The sequence below is a fragment of the Sabethes cyaneus genome, chromosome 2 (genome assembly GCF_943734655.1).
Source record: "Sabethes cyaneus chromosome 2, idSabCyanKW18_F2, whole genome shotgun sequence".
Classification (NCBI taxonomy): Eukaryota; Metazoa; Arthropoda; class Insecta; order Diptera; family Culicidae; genus Sabethes; species Sabethes cyaneus.
In genome coordinates, this window is record NC_071354.1 from 242,469,956 (window position 1) to 242,490,521 (window position 20,566).

The 20,566-nt window shown below is 37.0% G+C and overlaps 1 protein-coding gene across 1 annotated transcript in view; it reads right to left on the minus strand.

The window, feature by feature from the left end:
- The window catches only part of LOC128734140 (potassium channel subfamily T member 2), a 164,157-nt gene that overhangs the window by 85,232 nt on the left and 58,359 nt on the right, over nt 1-20,566 (minus strand). Inside the window, exons 2-3 of the mRNA XM_053828177.1 lie at nt 8,814-8,893; nt 8,028-8,127 (exon numbers count right to left, since the gene is read on the minus strand). Coding sequence (XP_053684152.1) covers nt 8,028-8,127; nt 8,814-8,893 — 180 coding nt within the window. The remainder of the gene's footprint in view (nt 1-8,027; nt 8,128-8,813; nt 8,894-20,566) is intronic.

Below are 20,566 nucleotides of genomic sequence, written 5' to 3' on the forward strand. Positions count from 1 at the left end.
TTTCCAGCGTTTTAAGCAGGAATTGCTATGAAACATTTCAATCGTAATTTTCTTCTCTTACTGTTACCCGCAATCGGAAATGTTTGTGGCACTTTGGTTTTTGAATTGATGATTTTACTTCATATTTTCATTCTGGAGTCTAGTAAGGAAAATATAATAGTTGCTCGTAGTAAATTTAAGTTTAAAACTATGGCTAACTGAATTATAGATACATATTCAGATACTAAGAAATAAAAAAAAATCTAGTAGAAAGGCCAGGTCACGCCGCTAGGTGGATTAATTCGGGTTTTTCTGAGAGGAAATGCATGTTTTCGAATCTTTTGACATTGGGTAAGCCTAAGAGGAACATGGACTTCACGTAAATGCTGTTTTAGTCTTTTCAACGCGGTAACGCGGAAAACTATCCTTACTTTCAATCTGTGTGTGTCTTTGTTAAGTGACATTTTTTCCACGCTTTATTTTATGTTTCTGGACCCGCAGGATTCTTTGCCTGGGGATCCTGCCGAGGCGATTTGATAGAATTTTCCAACCGAGGTTCGTCTAATTCTTGTTCATTTCCATTTAACATATTTGATTCTTCTCCTGAGCCTCTCTTTTTAATACAACAGACTTCGGTGACATCATTTATGGCCCGCACGTAGCTACACCCCAGTTAGCTTCGAGGTACGATACTGGTCTAACAAGCCAGTCGTCGTTTGTTCGAATCTCGGCTAGACGGTGCTTGCTAGATAGAGTCAGTAGGATCGTTACACTGACCCCGTAATTTTCCTGTACTCTAACAGCCGGCTGCGAAGTCTGTCGATAAAGAAGGGTAATGTCTAATGACGGTTTAAGCCCACGACTTTGCTTTACATAGCTGCACCCTAGCATACTGAATGCGATGTTACAAGAGAAAGAAAAAAAATTTTTTTAGAGTATAATGCAGCTTTAAAAATCTGTTTTATGATCGATCAACCATTTTATCTGTCAAAAATCCAACTACATCAATAGCTTAAATCTCTACAACTACTTATATATATAATCTGGTATATCAAGTATACATGATTCACACTGAATTAGACCATCTTTTCAAAAATGTACGACAAAACCATTTTATTTATCAACGGTCGTATCGAATAATAGTCTTCATGCAATAATGATCGCATTGAATCATTTACTTATAAATGGTCGTACCAAACCATTTAATTCATATATGGACGTATCGAACCATATACTTGAATGAACATCAATGAACGAGCCGAATTTTCTTACTTGTCAATGGTCATACCGATTCATTTAACTCATCTATGGTCCGTCAATATTTAGTGAACGGGACATAACACTAATAGTTCTTACAAACGGATAGTTTACCTTTTAAACCGACCGCTTTCGGGAAATATGTTTCTCATCAACGGGGTGATGTCCAACTGATTATCTTGAAGAGATGGAGCATCTACATCCTTAACTTAGTCAAACTGAAGAACGGCGATATTATTGGAGCATCGTCCTCATTCATTAGCGGTTGCTCAGCTGTAGATATTTGCATAGACTCCCAGGCATTTAAGTGTGACGATTTTCTCACATTTTTTAACATTTTTCCACTGTCCCAGTCTATTTGATGTTGAAGACTAATGGCATGCATCGCCACACTTCAGTTTGACTAAGTTAAGGATGTAGATGCTCCATCTCTTCAAGATAATCAGTTGGACATCACCCCGTTGATGGGAAACATATTTCCCGAAACCGGTCGGTTTAAAAGGTAAACTATCCGTTTGCAAGAACTATTAGTGTTATGTCCCGTTCACTAAATATTGAGTTATCGGTTCTTACGTTGGCATAAAAATAGTTTTGGTAGTGAAATCATCTATGGTCGTACCGAACCATATACTTCATTCAGCAATAGACATATTGAATCTTCTTAGTTGTAAATGGTCGTACCGAACCATTTTATTCATCTATGGCCGTACCGAACCATATACTTGAGTCACCGACGAACGTACCGAAACTCCTTACTTATCAATGGTCGTACGGAACCATTTAGTTCATCTATGATCGTACCGAATCATAAACCTTATTGAACAATGATCGTACGGAATCATTTAATGCGTCAAGTGAAGACCTTAAATTTTATGATTGCAAACAAATATTTCATTCAAAAATGACCGTACCGTTTCATTTTATTTATAAACGTTGTTCACAACTACTAACTTTATTTCATAATGAACGTACCGAAACTTTCACTCATATTCGGTTGAATCAAAGTTTTTTTTATCACACAACCAGCTCCATGGATGGATACATTCAAGTCTTTTTTTTGCACGCTTTACTTTTACGATTTTTGAATTACCGTCATCCGGGGATACTTGCAACACCGGGGTTACTTGCAACACTTTTGCGCATCGCGCTTTTGTCAGCCCTAACGCATTTATTTTTTAAACATAACCATTTGTAGTCAATGGCGTTTTAAAGAAGGGACGTTTACCCATTGTTTAGTTAAGTTTAATCCATTATATAATTGATTTGCTTGTTTTTATACGATTGGAAAGTAATTTCACTTTCAGAGTATGCAAAATGGATGCGCAAAGTTGCGTCAGCGCATTGACATGAAATTATTTTTTATCGTTTGATTCCTGTACACATCTAGTGCATCATATAAGCTAAGAAATAGCAACTTTGAGCTTTATTTATATTTTAAACTTGGGAAAGTAACGATGAATTCGTGTTGTTACTTCCAATATGGCGCGGCTTGCAGCACTTGTAAAATAGACAGTATGTAAACAGTACTGCCATCTCCAGAAAAATTAAAATTGTGAAAAATTCCACGTGCCTTGAAACGGCAATTTGAAGTTCGCCGACAAGCTGCATTTTCACCGAATATCTTTAAAAAAAGCGATGGACAAAATTGGGAAACAAGACATGCCTCCAGTATATCTTGCTTTACTAGAAATATATTCAAAATATCTCAAAATACTCATTCGCGGTTTGAAATCAAATTTGAAATCATAAGAAACGCAAAATCAGAAAAGTGTTGCAAGTAACTCCGTTTACTGGGTATCTTGCAACACCCCTATTTTCGGTTCATTCTACAGGCTCATTTAGTTGATAATTTTTCTCATAATCATAAATCAAAAGTACTGACCACTATACAAGTTTTGGCTACTTACACTTACACTTTTTTACAAGATTTTTTGAATTAATTTTATTTTGCACGGCACGTATCCCCCGTGTAAAAAAGACTTGAGTGTATTTAGATAAAATAATCCACAAAAACGCAAATATTGCATCTGTCTTGTTAGATAAGGTTGACGATTTCTCACGAATGTTTTGATTTGATTTAATATTTTCTCGCTAATTTAATTCGTTTACGAACCATTACATTAAAAACTTTACTCCACGAATTTATCGTTTATAACAAAAATCATACAAGTAACGTATCTGGGCGCCCGGTCACCACGACCTTGAGACTCCTATATTCTGCTCTTCCCCTGAGCCAAATATTATTGTAAATTACAATTTAAACTACTATTCAAATCTGTTGGATTCGAATTTCAACCTGCGTAATTATCACGGTTTCGGATAAAATTGATTGTCAAAGTTGTTGCAATGAACGTTGTTCGAAAGCAAGCGATGCTGATCCCTTGCCAGAAATACTAAGAACCTATAGCCTCAGGACCATTAACGAAAACTGAGAATGATAATAATTTACCGCACAGTTAGCTTCGAGGTACGATGCTGGTCTAACAAGCCAGTCGTCGTATGTTCGAATCTCGGCTAACCGTCGGCTAACGGCTAATAATAATGTGCTTCATGAATGATTAGAACAAATTTATATTAAACAATTTTGAAGTTCTTGGCGACCTAACCTTAGCCTTCGACCATGTTAATAAAGTGAGCCGACGCGCTCTGTTTGCCTTTAAAATCTATTTTGAATTTCTCTTCATTATTTATTTATATAATTTCTCTTTATTACAGTTTGAAAAATATGCGATATATGGGATATCTAATGGAGTTATCTCACTATGTGTTAGTTCAAAACCTTTCGAGATGCTAATTAACAATAAACTTTTTCGAGTTGCACAACTCTAGATTTCGTCAAAGTAGCATGAGTTTGGTATATCTACCGTGACCTATCTCGTCCAGTTCTCATCGCTGTGTCATACGTACATGTATGCTATGCGATTTATTCGGACCTAATAAGGCGGCCTTCGATAAAAAAGTTAATGACCTCATCCTGCTAGCCAAACTTGACCGTCTGGGTGTGTCTTCAACCCTTATCAACTGATTCAATTTTTACCTGGTTGATCGTTAACTGTGTGTCAAATTGGGCTCAATAGAATGAGAAGAACTCCTTAATCGTGCAGGGATATCACAAGGCAGTAATTTAGGACCATTACTGTTTATCGTATTTTTCAACGACGTGTGCTAATGTTTCACAACTGGTGCAAACGCAATATTTTGGTGATTAGCGTAGCAAAATGTTCAGTAATCACAGAAAAGGTCCCCGATTCAATGAACGTACAGGATAGAAAACGAACACGTAGACAGAACACATTTAGAACGTGATCTTGGGGTTATGCTAGAATCCGAATTGAACTTTCGGGAGCATTACAGACACATTATGGCCGAGTCTCGAAGAAATCTTGAGTTCATTCTCCGCGTCTTAGCACTGAGCTCCTGAACCACACTGCTCCCGCGCTTTTTTTATCTATTTTGGAAACAACAGTCCGTTACACAGGATTTGGACAGCTAGAATCGAAAAGATTCAATTAAGGTTCATAAAACATGCTTTGAAAGTCTACCCAAGCCGAAGTCTCGCAGCAATGGCCGTTTTGCGATATGAACAAAAATACGTCACACGAGAAGTCAAAAACTGGGTCAATGAAAGCCAAATCAATTACCCAGGGCTATGTTGGTCATATCTGGATATTTTCAAGGAGTTCTCCTTCAATCCCCAAGGTACTGACCAGTTTCAAGTATGGCCAAAAACGCATCATGCGACTCCTCAAATCACACTAAACTCTAAAAATAGATCCATGTAAGTAAAATTCAGTATCTTGGGCCACAATGGTCAATTCCAGACATGGTTTTACGATAAATAAATACCATATTGTGTTATTTGCTTTCCTGGGTGTTCCCGGACTTCCTCAAATATGTCCAGATACGACCAACGTGACCATAGACAGGAGGCTTGGCTTCCGTGGATCTAGTTTTTTTTCGAAACTGGCCACTTGCTTGAGGGTGCATTGAACATGTTCAGATATAATCAACGTAGTCAGAGACAGTTAATTTGCTTTCATCAATTTAGCTTCTGAATTCTAGTGCCATTCAAGGTGTCGCATCTCGCATGATGTGCTTTGATTTAAGTCGCAAAGTGGAAATTTCTCCATGATATGCTTCACGCCTTACACCACGCGTTCCCACACGCCACCCACGTGGGGCATGGACGGAGTTTAATCGACTTGAAATTGGATATAAATTGCATTTAAATTGAACTTTAGATTGGAATTACATTTCAAATCAGAGCTTAAATTTGACTTAAAATTGAACCTAAAATTAGAAATAAATAAAACTTGAAATTGGCCTAAAATCGGATATGCAATTGAACTTGAACCTGAACTTGCCATTGGAAATTATACTAGACTTGAATTTGAACAAATTTATGCTTGAAGTTTTACTACAAACCGGCCTTGGACACGAAATTAGACATGCAGTTTTGCTTGAAATTTTATTCGCTGACACGTTTCTGTTTCCTTTCTATCTTTTAAGCCTCATTTTTCCACGTTTTGATCTGATTTTTCTCCTCTGTCCCGTTTTCTTGATTTGCTTTCACTTTCCTTTCTGTATTCCTCTGGTTAATTCTTTTTTTTCTGCTCCATGTTTCCAGTTACAGTTTTCCGTTTTTTTATTTCCTGTCCTATTTCTTATTATTTTTAGTTTTCAAACATTTCCGTTACTTGTTTAACTTTTACTGACTCGTTCGCGGTCCAACGTAAATTTTCTTATAAAGTGAAGGAGTTTTTTGTGCAATAATATAAGGGTGCGGGGGTAGTTTAATTGCATGGTCCCCCACTTGCCATTGAACGAACTGATATATTTTTGTCCTCACCGAAATTTCAAAGTTTATCATTTTTCACACCAAAATCACGTTTTTGTTATTTTCTTTCCCGTTTTCCGCCTTATCACTTCCCTTTGTTTCCTTTTTTGCTTCCAGTTTTCGTCTTTTTCTAACTAATTTTATCTCCTTTTCTTATCGTCTTTACGTCTTTGTCTGTTAGGTTTTTCCTCTTTTTGATGCCCCGTTTTTTCCGTCTTTTCTGGCACGTTTATTCTGTTTTTGGCTCAATTTCCTCTCCGATTTTCCTTTTTTATCTCCCGGGTTTTGTTTTTTCTCTCCCGTTTTAATTTTTTTTTGCTTTTTTCTTCTTTTTTTGACCCAATCTGTTTTTGTCCAATCTTTCTCTTTTAATCTCCCGTTGGACCTTTTGTTCCCGTTTTACTCATTTCCTCTGCTGGTTTTCTTTCTCTTCTGTTGTTCTGTTCTTTATTTCCTTTTTAGTTTCTCTTGTTTTCAATGCTCGTCCTTATCTCGTTTACCATTTTTTGTTCCGTTTCGACTTTTTCTTATTTTCGGACTCGGGCTTAATCTATTTTCACTTTTTAACTTTTTTTTATTCCGTTGTTCGTTTTCGTCCGTTCTGTCCCGATTTTCCTCCTTTTCTGTCTATACTTTCTTCTGTTTATATTTTTTTTTCTTTTTTTTCTCGTTTTCCCTCCTATCACGGGAATAGATGTTTCTCTATTTTACTGTCCCGTATTTTTCATTTACTTTTGCTACTTTTCTGTTCCGCTTTTTCTCGTTTTGACTCGTTTTTCTCTTATTCTGTCTTATTGATTTTCTTACTTTAATCTAATTTTTCTTCTTTTCTCATTTATTTTTCAGCTTTTTCAGTCCAGTCTTCTCGTTTGTTGCCTCATTTTCCCTCTTTCTTTTCTTTTTATGCTCCGCTTTTCCTCTCGTGACATTTTTTCTTTCGTGTTCTTTTTTTACAAACCTTTTCACTATTTTTCTTTCACGCGTTTTTCTTCTTTTTCTATCCCGTTAGTCCAGTTTTCGTTACGTTTTCCTTCTGTTTTTTTTTTCTGGAGAGTAGCAAGAGATATTTGTCGGTATTTTATCTGTGAATATGCGATTTACTTCGAGGCTGTTCTCGACTGCATGTTTTCGATGTTTTCCTTTGGCATTGTGACTGTTGTTTTGGTCTGTTCTGGCCGACTGTCGATTTCTGTTCGTGTAAAATTTAAATGGTATCCAAGCTTCCCGTTCGTTGATGTGAGGAATAAAGAATTAATTTGATTTGCATAAATTTCAAGTTAAATTTGATTATGAAAATTATCGATGCATACTAAACTGCTTTCTTGGTTCATGCATGCCATATTATTGAATTGTTATTCCATTGTTAGCATCTAAAATGATTCAGCAAACGAAAATACTTCTTTCAACTCAGTGCATACACTCTTTGCTCTAGAGGTGCATCTTGAATGAGCTTAAAGTGGCCCCTCAGGATTTGCTCTTCCGTTTCATTGGATTTACCTCTTCCTACGCTCCTTATCTAAACGCCCAAAGGCTACCAAAATATAACTGACATTATTTGCATAAAAATAACTCCAGCCTGGTACTAACAACCGAACAAACATTCGCAAGCATTTGTGAGCAAACCGAAAAATGCCGGACGATATGATAACTTTATTCCATTTCGCAATTACCGATGCCAACTTCCGCATCGCCATTTCGCCTCGCGTGACGAAGGAAGTTATCGATCGAAAATACATAGAACGCTATGCAAATGCATGCATTCATGCATGCATTCATGCATGGAGCCAGGCAGCATAGCGTGCAAAGTTGCAATCACATTCTGACTGGCCGCGTTATAGGTGCAGGCAAATGCACGGCACGAAAGCAATCAATTAATCCGCAAATCCGCACCGAGGAACGATGCTCCGATGCTGAGAGACCGGAAACACCAGCTGTGCTGCGCTACGATACTTACCAAGTCGCGAACGTTGGATCGAGGTCCGAAACTACACGAAATATGTACAAAATACAAGTTAGTAACTTGAATAGTAGGTTAGCGATACGTATCCTTAAACCTGGGATGGACAAAAAAAAGAAAAGAAACAAGCTTGAATTATATTTAGTAGACAGGAAAAAATACATCAGAATTGTTCACACATTCGAACAGCTCTCTACCACCTCCTCATTTGCATACGTTCTCACAATCGCGTGCTTTCGGGCCGTTCGGTTTCCGAACATTCACCAACAGCAGGCAGTCCAGCGCCTGATGAGCGATGGAGAAAACCTGTTGCTGGTAAGGCTTGATTGAAACTGAAGTTTACCACGCGATGATGATAGATAGATGCCTGCATGAATGGGCTCTTTTTATGGTCCCTCTTTCTCTCCGCTACATGTTGTTGGGTGGAACTTTGTTGCGCCCGTCCACCCACCTAGGAATATTTGTTTGTGTTATCGGTTATTTTCTAAATTGCGGTTCGGTTTGGATGGGGCAAAAAAAACGCTGTTACAGCGCTGTTTGTTTAATGAATCAGGAACGGCAAACTACGGTTAAATATAGGACACTGGCACATGTCAATGGCGACAATGGGCTACCGAAATAGAACCAAGGTTGCATAACAAAAAGTCTAATCACTGATTAGGATCTCCCTGGTGAATAATTTAGCTGGGAGGGAACTGAATAGCACAATGAGTTGCAGTAGCTTCGAATGTGTTAGGCACATTTGTTCTGATGAAAAAGTTAAATGCCAGTTGCAGTACTTACTTGATCTTTGATTCTTTATAAAATATAGTTGCAGTCTTTCTTTGAATGTATTTTCATTTACATAGTATTCTACCCGTACTCTGCGAAAGAAAAGAAAGAAAAGTTAAACCATAATTAGGAGCGGCTTATTACAATTCTGCAAAGATGTAATTGAATTGAGTTGCAGTAAATTGAAAAGTGCTTCTTCGTGGCCCCTCAGCCGCAAGCGGAAATCCGGATATTTATTTTCATCGCGTCGTTCGCCACCACCTAGAATAGAAATTCAACTTTCGTAAATGGAATGTAGGTGAAGGGCAGACAGCACAGGACAACAGTAGGAAGCCCGAGCTGGGTGTGACTGCCTGCCAGCCATGATGCTAATTCGTTGCCGCCGTGCTTCCAGTGCAGTTGTAAGTTTTATTTCGTCGTTGGATTTTCATAAAGAAAAACCACCAACGCAAGGACGGACTCTGCCCTGGATGGAATATCATTTTTCCCTTGCAAGGTTTACGAGCCAACCAGCATGGCAGCCAGCACTCGAACGAATTATGCAAATGTTCAGAGCATAATTCTGTAATGGCATTCTTTGTTGCATTTTGCGCTCCTGAGCTCCAGTCGTAAGCTTTTACGTTTAGTTTTCTGATGGAATAAAGAAGTAAATAAAAACTGTTTTACTGATGGGTTGAAAGCTATTTGGTGTTGACTGCTTCTGATGTGGCTGCTGTCCCATCAATATTCATGAAATTAATTGATGAATTAAAAAGGACGACTTGAAGGTGAAACACGGACCTGCTCCCTGAACGGGATACTGTTTCGATGTAACTTTGTATTTTCTGTTACAATCGGAAATTTTTATAACAATTTTTCCTTCTCATAGGGGGCTGGGTGTTGTTTACAATTCACATTTCTTTACTAGTTCCAATTGATTTTTTTTGGAATTTTAATAAGGTAATTTGTTCAATGTATTTTAAGCTCAGTCCAACGGTTGGCAAAATAAGACCATGGGAAATATTATACTCCTTAGACTAAAATTTATGATTCACAACACGGAGGAGTTTGACACGGTGACGACGACCCCCCCCCCCCCCCTCCTCTTATGCCCTCCGTAAAATTGCTCTCTTACATCCTCCATAAAATTACTGGTCATTTTATCTATCCAACGATATATAAATTGTTCAGTTTCGTTCAGTAGTTTAGTAGATATTACCATTTGAAATCTTTCATTTAGACGTTACACTTCTATTTTCGTTTTCACGAAGTGCTACCCAGTTCCAGTATAGTAAACAAAGACGTAGTCCTAAATCAAAAAATTATCATTTACCACTGGTTCACATTCGTCAATTTCCTTACAAATAGTTGGTATATAGCACCTTTTATTGTGACTGGTTGATTGGAAAAGTAATTGCCTTTAAACTACCATACGAACGACTTAAAATTATGACAGTTAAAATATCATCAATTAGCTAACGTCCCCTGCACATTAATAGTACCTTTAGACACAGTTTAACAGTTATTTCACACTTGACAGCAATACTATCGAAAGTATGTAAACAATTGCATTCACCTAATTGTAAAGCAACAAATTAAACGCCCGAAACTTATTTTCGGATCAGACAGTCGCTAGTTCTCACATGCATGAATATTCCGTCAATCCTTTTTTCATATAAGGTACCCCGGGGCAAGTGGGAATACGGGGTAAGTGGGAACGGAGCTCATAACTCTCCTCAACCTCATTTTCTCCAACCGAACCTTTCTAGAAATGAAAGATACAACTCAAACACATGTATTAAAATGATAGATTATTTATAACAGGCATTCCAAACATCAAAATTGGACTTTCAATTTGAGCGTTATTTTCAATTTGCGTTGTAAGTTTGACGCACCTTTTTATAAATGATATTTTGGCCACAGGCTTTACGGAAAAGTACATGTTTTTCTGACAGTAGGTAAACATAATGAGTGTATTAACAAATTACACCCGAAAACTAGTTGTTTAATTTGACAAACGGCATTAAAAAAATGGGTCAAAATAAGATCGGCACTTCAAAGCACCCGGGGCAAGTGGGACCTATTAAAAATAAAATGTTTCAGCACAAAACTTCCTGTCTTAATACATTTTTTAGATGAACTATCGAACATTTTCAGTTCAATTACATAATATTTATACCAGTAAAGCTTTAAAATAAAACCGAAAAAGACTAAACCAAGGGGCCCCAAAAAAGAAGCCCACATGCATTGCTTCTTGCAATGCTTTAATATTGCTGTATATTAACTTACACAATTTACTATTATTTTATGCTTTTTAATCAAATTTGAATATAGGTCCCACTTGCCCCGGTAAATGGGGCAAGTGGGACCTATCGCCATAATTTTGAAAATTCTCCTCCAGATTCATTTCATGTAAATTGATAGGACTTTTTCGTAATTAATCCTTCGAAGTGATACCACTGAAGAGTTTCTGTGCTAAAAGAACTTTGAAATAATCATAGGTATAGAAAACACAGTGGAATAAACCCAAACTATGCATTTTTTAGGTCCCACTTGCCCCGGTGTACCTTAAGTCATCAGTTTTGAACAAATTCTTGCAGTATGCGGATATAATCGAATAAAAGATACGGCTGACCGCTCACTTTTTACATTCAGGATTTCAAACTGGACTAGATTTATCCTAAGAAAGCTTGTTGGGATGAAGAGACATCACTTTTTCTGGCATACTTCCCAAGCACAGATATCAAACTAGTGTAAGTATGAACGTCGTAGAGAATATTCGACCTGTTCGAACGAGGAGGCTTAGTCACTTTTTATCTTTTTAAATAAAACACAGCAAACAGATGGTGTGTTTAACTGTCGTCCCTATCTGTGAAGTAAGGCGACCACGAAGAAAATGTACGGCGATATTTGACCTTGAAACTTTTCCGTAATTTTCACTCATTCGTAATTGATAAAGAAAATCATAATAGAAACCATATGATTGCTACATCTGTTATGAGTCGAACGGTATTTAAACCATTAGAATCCATTCATAATTGGCAGAACTAAATCTTTCATATTTTTGTAACGGTAATTACAATCTTAATTATGGAATGACACCTTGAAGGAAGACGTTATTCTACGTCAAAATAGGAAAAAATTACAATGGTTTACAAACTGCTCGGTGGTAACCTGGGGCCATTTCTTTTTTCTTTATTTTCTAACGTCGTTTGCCTTCTTATACCATCAGGCCGACTTCTTATCTATGCCGACGATCCCAAGCTTTACATTGTCGTACTTTCGACATCAGATTGCAGCAGGCTGCATAGAACTGCTGCAACAGTTGAATGACTTTCATGACTGGTGCCTTCAAGATCTGTGTTCGAGTGTTGCGTGTATCTACGTGCTCTGTGATCCCAAGCAGCACTTGCAACATCTTCCATGTTGCTATTTAGTCTTGTATAAATTGCAAAAAACTTCACCGGTTACAGTATTGAAACACGCAACGAATAACCAACTTCATGTTATTAATACGTTAGATTCAGGTTATCCAATACTTATACTGGCTGTCACAAATATGTTAGTCTATATCTAGTAACATGAAACTTCATCGCAACATCGTGTTATTAAAATGTCATTGCTAAACAATAATGTCACATGATGTTGCATCATGTTGATTACGGCATATTTTTAAATAAAATGTAACCAAACAAATACAATCAATGTAACATCATATTCCGCCATAATTTTATGAAAAAGTATTTTTCAACGAAGAAATGTTTTTATTTTAACAATAATTACACGAACATTCATCAGGAATCCATGGCATTTACTAAAATATTATTTGATTACAGTATCTAGTACGATTTTACACCGCTTTTTTCCATCGTAAACGAATTCTTAATCTGGCTGGTTTAATTCTTTAAACTTGAAAATTAACAAATTAATAACTTTCACGAGGCGCATCAAATAATACAAAGCAAAATTATATTTTGCACGATAAATTTTGAATGGCATGAAGATAAGCTCATGATAGGCCCAAAAAGCTAAAGTTTTGTTTCGCGTTAAGGATATTAATGTAAATAATTTTCGTCGTGGGGACCAGAAAGGAAATTTGCTTCCTGCTAAACATAATTCGCGATTACAAAGTTGCTTAGGTATAATTGTTTGGTTTTTGTCCGAGGAAAAAAGAGAAGAAAGTACTTTTGTTTTTTGTTTTCACGCAAGTTTTGACAACGCGACATATAGGATTTCGTGTGAGTATGAACAGACTTAAAATCTCTTTTAGTATCGTAGTCGCAAGCTTAGATAACGCGACATAGGATTTCGTGGGAGTGCGAACAGGCTTAAAATCTCTTTTAATATCGTAGTCGCGAATGGATAGATAATGCGGATTGATGTTTCATAAAACATATGTGTAACAATTGGTTGCATATAGGCTCCACCTCTTGCGCTTTTTCAATCACATAACAGTTCGATAAAGGTAACTGATGCGAACTTTTACCATACTTGAATGTTTCAAGTTGCTTAACCCTTCATACAACAAATGGTGCTACTTGGGATCTTACGACACAAACGCAAGCTTAGGTAGGACATCGAATGTATACACCTATAGGCAAGTCTCTCCCATTAATGTTGATACCAGGGCCCGACAACGTCACCTTCAATTGCATAGCGTCACTCAATAATGAAGCAGCGAAGCTTCAGTTCCAAACTGGCTTCAGCCAGCGTCAGCGAAACGGGTTTCACTTCATCAGGACTATCGGTTTCATCTGTTGATTTATACTTTTCTATCAAATATTCAGAAGAAGGCCAGCAACTTTGAATGCAAATAAATTATATTTGAGTAACATTTTCTATAATGCAACGCATATTAAAGTTAACCTAGTCAATGTCGACAAATCGTGCCTGACTTTCTGCCGTCGTCAATTGAAACAGCCACCAACTTCAACTGAAGCTTGCTTGAAACTTTCTGTACAACAAACAAAGCAAGTCACTTCATGTATGAAGCGAAGGTAAGAGAAAATCAGTTTCATTTATTTGTTTCGACGATGCCGGGCCCTGGTTGATAGTATGGACCTTTCTATAGATTACGTATAAAGATATCAAATTCGAACATTATTCATGAACATGTGTTCATGGCTCAAGAAAGCCTAACTTGTGGTTTAATCAAAGTTCTGTTTTGAAATGTTGTCTGTCAAGTTCAATCGAGCTGTAGCCGCTACGGAGTTTCAGTGACCGGACTTGAAACATCGATGTAGGTCTGCGTAGCTTCCAGTGCTCTACATACCCGATCAAATGAATAACAAATTCAAATTACAAATCAAATTATAACAGGATGAGTTTTAAATAACAAGTATTTTATAACAAAAGATTCTTTGCGTTTTGTTATAAACTTGGTCTCGTTAGTAGTTAAAATAACAAAATTTGTAACAAATTCCGCTCTAGGCATATCACAAATGCATCAAAATTTGATATAATTTGATCTAGATTATATCAAGATGATTTACAAAACTCAGCATTCTGCCCTGCTTTATAACAAAATTGTAACAAAGCGTGTTGTAAATAACATAACGAGATAGAATCTTTGTAGAACAATTTGTGTGTCGCAAGTTTTTCTATCGCGTTTATAACAAAGTTTGATAGAAATATCAACTTGAGCTACAATTTTGTAATATTTTTGTTTGAATCATCTGATCGGGTAGCCATCATTCAAGAAATAACACAGAGCGACTTGTTAATTAATGAACGAGATTCGCGGTACTAATTGAAAAAGTTGGCACACAAAAAATGTACCCAACTGAATGTTGTGATCCTATTTCTTAGATGAAAGTTGAGAGTATTTAGAGCACATTAAAGAACTAAATTCTCCTACCTTTTAACAAAGCCAAAAATAAACGTTTTATCACAAATCCAGTGGAGGTGAAAAGATATCGATCACTAGGTTTATGTCTAACAAACTCGCTGTTTACAGCCCAGTAGTATCAGTGAAACGGCATTCAATTGATGTTTATAGAATTATTTCTCATAAAGATCAGGCCAAGCGAAAACATCATAGTTGCCCAAGCAAAACTGTGCATTTGGAAACAATTTAACAATATCGAAAACAAAACGATTGCGCTCTTGTTACTTCACAGAAATCAAAAATCATTTTTATTATCAACCCTTTCCCAACGTTGAAGACATTCTACCAATTCGATTCCTTTTATCAGTAACACATCCTTACCACAACACAATATATTCTCTTTTCACTACTCTTCCAACGACATTAAACATGCGCATTTAGATAGAATCATATTACAACCGAACACTACAGCTGTAGTGCACTTCTCCAACAAACCAAGATTCCAACTGTTTCAACCAAAATTCCAACATACAACGACTGGCTCGTTGTCCGAATGATTCGGCGATCAAAACTGGTAACAGAGTCTTTTTTGTTTTTACTTTTCTTTGGGAAGGTTTTCGCAAAGAAACGAATAACAGCAATATAAGCAGAACGCTCGCTGCCAATCGCATAGCAGCTTTCACATGCTTTCGTGTGCATTCGTATGCGTTCGTGTGTTTTCGTGGGAAATAGTGACTCGCGACCACCAGGTTTGCTAGTATCTGTAGAAAGTAGCATGTACGTGTTTGAATTTCTACTTCCACTTCTGTTCTGTAAAATTGGTCTAGGTTTGATCGTCGTACAAAAAAAAACTCCGACTTGTTGGAACGAGGGGTTTTGTCACTTTTTCTGGCGTACTTTTCAAGCAGATTGATGTCTTGATGATTGATTGATTGGTCTAGGTTTAATCGTCTTAAAAAAATTCGATCCGTTGGAATAGGAAATTTTTGTCATGTTTTCCCGAGCAGGAGCGAAGAGCAAAATAATATAAAAACAATAATACTGTGTTATAATGCTATATTTTGTCATTGAATAGATATGTAGATAAAGTGATAACACATTTTGTTATTGAGTAGATATATAAAACAGTGGTTGTAAGATGAGTATAGTAACTGATTTTGTTATCATATCTTATTTTGGCCTTAAAAGGACATTCGAAATATTTCATAAATTTTTTTTTAATGATAAAAGAAATTTTTGGATTACAAATATTTTATAAAATGATTTTTTAATATCTCATTTACTACTACATTTGTTATTCAATACCTAAAAAATGTTATTCTGAACTCTGAATACGGTCATGTTATTGTTTTGTTATTCAAATAACACAAGTAGTTATTCTTTTGGCCTTAAAGGAGCAAAATTTTGATATTATTTTTTGTTATTTTACCAACTATGTCAGGCAAATCAAGGTATGAGTTATTCGATTTCCATAACACCCCCCCCCCCCCCCCCCCCTTCCTTTCCGCTCTTCCCCCTCCTTCACCAAAAATTTTCATTTCTTTCCCCTACCGTCCCTTCATCAATTGTAGAACCATCGTTTCAAAAAAATATTAATATATGTATGACCTCATTCCAAGGTCAAGACTAAAATCTTGAGATTAGTCTATTCCATAACACGTTTTGATATTATTTTGCTCTTCGCTCCTGCTCGGGCTAGCACACTTCCCGAACACAGACATCAAATTTAATTAGGTTTAATCGCGTTCGTAAAAACTTTTGTTAGAACGAGACGGTTTTATCTTTCTTTCTGGTGTACTTCCCAAGCAAAGACATCAAAATAGTGTAGGTTTAATCGCGGAGTAGACAAATCTATTTGAAACGAGGAGACTGTCGTTTATTCTGGTTTACTTCCCAAGTACAGATATCAGATTGGTCTAGGCTCAATCGTCGCAAATAATCTTCGACCGGTTGGGACGGGAAGATGTTGTCACTTTTGACGTAGGACTACGTCTTTTAACTACTAGCTGGTATAAGGGGTTATTTCAAAAATCATAAAATGCGAGCGTCACGAAAAATGAAAGATTCTGAGCGCTAATAGCTTGGCGGTTTCCCGATCGATTTTAAATATTTTTATACCAATCGATCGGAAAATCTTCTACGCATCTACACGAATTAAGAAAACTAAGATTTTTAAGTGCGCACTATTGAAAAATTGGAAATAATGAAGCCTTGTCTATCTAGAAATCCTAGCTTCGTGATTGGTTGTTGGAAATGACGTTGTGCACAACCCCTCTGATTTTTTTAAACACGATAAAACTTTGTTGGCAGCATCCAATCTAAGAGCTGGCCCGGCTGCTGATGTTCGATGAACTAATACGAGCAAAGTGTTACCGGGTCAACCTTCTTCACGGTAGTACAATGCTGAATGTAGAGTAGAGTATATATGTTACTGCTTCTAAGGACGTTCTCAGTATACAGGCCGGTTCTAGATGTATAACGAAACCATTGAGTGGTACATTCAAAATAATACTGGGTAATATACCATATCTTTTCTTTAATTTTAGATTTTGTATTCCACTAAGACGCTCCAAAACCTTCAGTCAATATACTACATAATTTCGCAACTGCCATCAACTCTTGCGGACGATCTTAGAGAACATGTAGGGAAGGAAATTTGAACCTAAAACTAATAAATAAGTCTTACGATTTGAGAGTTTAAACCGAAACGTCTAAGGCAGTGAAGAATCTGATCGAATAGTACAAGTATATTGTGAATTATAAATTAGTGTAATGTTTCCATTGTTCTTGTTTTGCCGACTGTTGTACTTCAAATATATTGAACAAATGATGTTATTGAAATTCCATAAAAAAAAACAATTAAAAACTATCGTTTGAAAAAAATAATAATGTTATATAACTATATAATATATAATTACTTCATTACAAAATATTATGCGACGCGAAAGGAAAACCTACAAATTAGAGAATTTTCCAATCTCCAATCTCACACAGAAATTCGCTTTCCATTTCAACTCATGCTCCACTGCTATTGGCGCGTTTTAGATTTACACAGGTACTTTAAATCAATAAATTTTGCTTTGACTGCAAATCAAAATCAATCAGCATAAACTGGTAAATATTTATCATTTCTATGATTCAATCAATTTCTGGTACGTACTGTGAGACTGCCCGTCTCACCGGTTCAATATTTTCCGCTCAATTGCACCGTTTGGGAGCAATTTCTATGATTACAAGAAGCACAAGATCAAAAAAGGAAACCAAAGCTGATGGTGGAGTAAAATCCTGTCGACCTACATATTTAGCAAGGCACCGGCAAGGCATCACAGAAGTGGTATCAAGTGATTCCAGCTAGTCCCTACTGGACGTGTTTATTTCTACAGACTGAGTTTCCTTTCAATACCCCATCATCGGGTGGGTATAGAATGCAAATAAGCAAAAAGTACGGCAAATCCATAAGGTTATTCGGCAGAATGTTACAGCATCTACTGAAAGGCTTTAAAATTAACACAGGTTTGTACTTTAACTATTAGATGACTGGTTTGGGAAATTGGAACAAATAAATGCCTTAAAATAGGAGAGGAGAATTGTTTGTTTCAGAATTTCGAACGAAACAATAAATTTTAATTTTCAAACTTGCTAGCTGCTGCCACTGAGGCCAATTCCGCATCAATGCGTCCCTTGACAATGTGTGCTCCCGCCGGCTATGGCTTTTCTGCTGCTAGATGATCACTCGGTCACTCGGTGGCAGAGGTGTTATTTTTTTTTTCATTTTCAACAATCCAAATTGCTGTCGGCGCACTGGGTGGATGCTGTGCTCCTGTGCGACAACCTTTCGCTTTGTGTCGCCTATAGATCTTCGGGGCTCTTTGCGGGCTGTTTTTGTTTCTGTTGAATAATACCCACAGTTGAAGTCAACATTGTTATGTGAAAATGACCGAAACAAACGCGAGAGTGCCACAGACATGAACAGAACAGTGCAAAGTAGATTGGAAATTACTCACTTATTCTGTGAGCTTGTTTTAATTGAATAATTTACTGCTACGGAATGAGCAAAGTTAATCTCAAAAGTTGAAACATCATTGAGTTTAGCTTTCCAAGCACCAAAATTTTATATATGCATGTGGATGGGTTGAACACGTCCGAGATGCGGTAAGCCACGATGGTCGAAGATCAAATCACGATCGCTAACAAATTTCACGCTTCGCTGGTGTCAGAGCACAGCACGCAAATTTTCTTTCGGCACTGGAAAGGCTTATCACACGCCCATGACCATTCGATTTCAATAATCCGGTTAACCTCAATCGCACGGCACCGCCGGAAATTGAGTGGAAATCAATTATTGTTTCATGTAAACCGGTGGTCCGATAGATTAATCCTTTAATAATTGGATTTCGTTGCTGGTTTTGCGTAGCAGGATTAGCGGCATTTGTTGGATGTTGTGTAAGCTGTGCATGTTTGTGATACAAATTATTAGAGTTCGAAAACTTTCCATTGAAGAACAAGTATTCCAGTTTTGAACAAAATCTGAACGATTATAAATTTTGATTTGTTGTAAATTGTGAATAATATGGACTCCGTAATCAAAAATCTTTGTTTTCAAAGCCAAGAATGTTTTAATGTAATAAAACCAGCTGCGTTGGTCAGAAAGTAGAACGACCAACGGTGGAATAAAGTAACAAAAACATTTCTAAGAATGCGCGGCATAGTTTCTTCAAGGGTGCGCGCATTCGAAGTTAAAATTAAACAAAGGCCCTACGGCCTTAACAGGACATGCTCGACTAAAATTTTTGAATTAATCACAAAATACAAGTTCGTATAGACAGGAATTTCTTAAACCGTAGAACTACGAGTAAATCTCTAGATCTGGTATCACTGCTGAGAGAGAGAGAGAGAGAGAGAGAGAGAATTTCGTTTCGAAAATTTTAATACAACGTTCTTCGCTACGTTTGTATATCATAATTTTTCTTTGAAATCGAATAAGCTCACAAAAGAAGCATTCTCCAATAACAAGCAGATTGCTGATAGCTGAACGAATCATTTGTATCTTTCAAAATCTTTCAGCAAAATTCGGACAAAGGCAAATCCGACATTGGTTTTCATTCAATGAAGGTATCATCCGTTATCACACAATTCCTGCTTTCATGAAAGAACGATTTGTCTCCCCCGTTCATTCTAAACGACATGTTAGGATCTAGAAATCTAGATCTATCGTTGCAAAGAAGCCAACAAAAAGAAAATATGACACCCGTTTCAGCTCTTCACAATTTTCACTCGACAGCAGCACGAGCACGAGCAGGATTTTCCCGTACGGCAGCAGCGTGCAATAAATTGAATGAGTTACGATAATCCAGTATGGCTTGAAGAACAGCAAACCAGCAAAAAAAAAAAGGCTGGGAAAACTGTTCGGTTCCACGTTCAAAGTTCACATAAAAGCTAGAGCTACGAGCTTTCGAGCATTGGAAATGTTGTTTCATCTCCGTTCACGTTTCGTGGTATTCGGCTAGGCAGTAATTTTACAGTTCTTACTACGCAAATAGCAAATCCTCTGATTTTATATTGAATTCATGCGAGTGCACGGGTTGGGATTTTTCCATCCTTTTTGGGTACTGCAAAAGTGGTAGTACCTACCTTCTACCTCTACATTAAAGGTTATTGATTTATCAAATAAATTGATTTTGTTTCTCGTCAGTCAGTCGTTCTTTCGTGTGCTTATGGTTCCGTAAATTGTGGAAGAATGCTGCTCTTCCGAGCCGTTAATTAGATTTTCCGTTTATCGTTTATCAACACACTTCGTCGTCAAACGACATAAACCACTCGACTTTAGGACATAACTTTCGAGCGTCAGCAGCCAGCAGTATCCTCCCATGACACACGAGCGGAAACTTTTCAAATCAGTTTTTGGCTACGTGATGAACGTTCCGTGGCTCAAGTACACGACATGGTAGAGTTCTTGTGA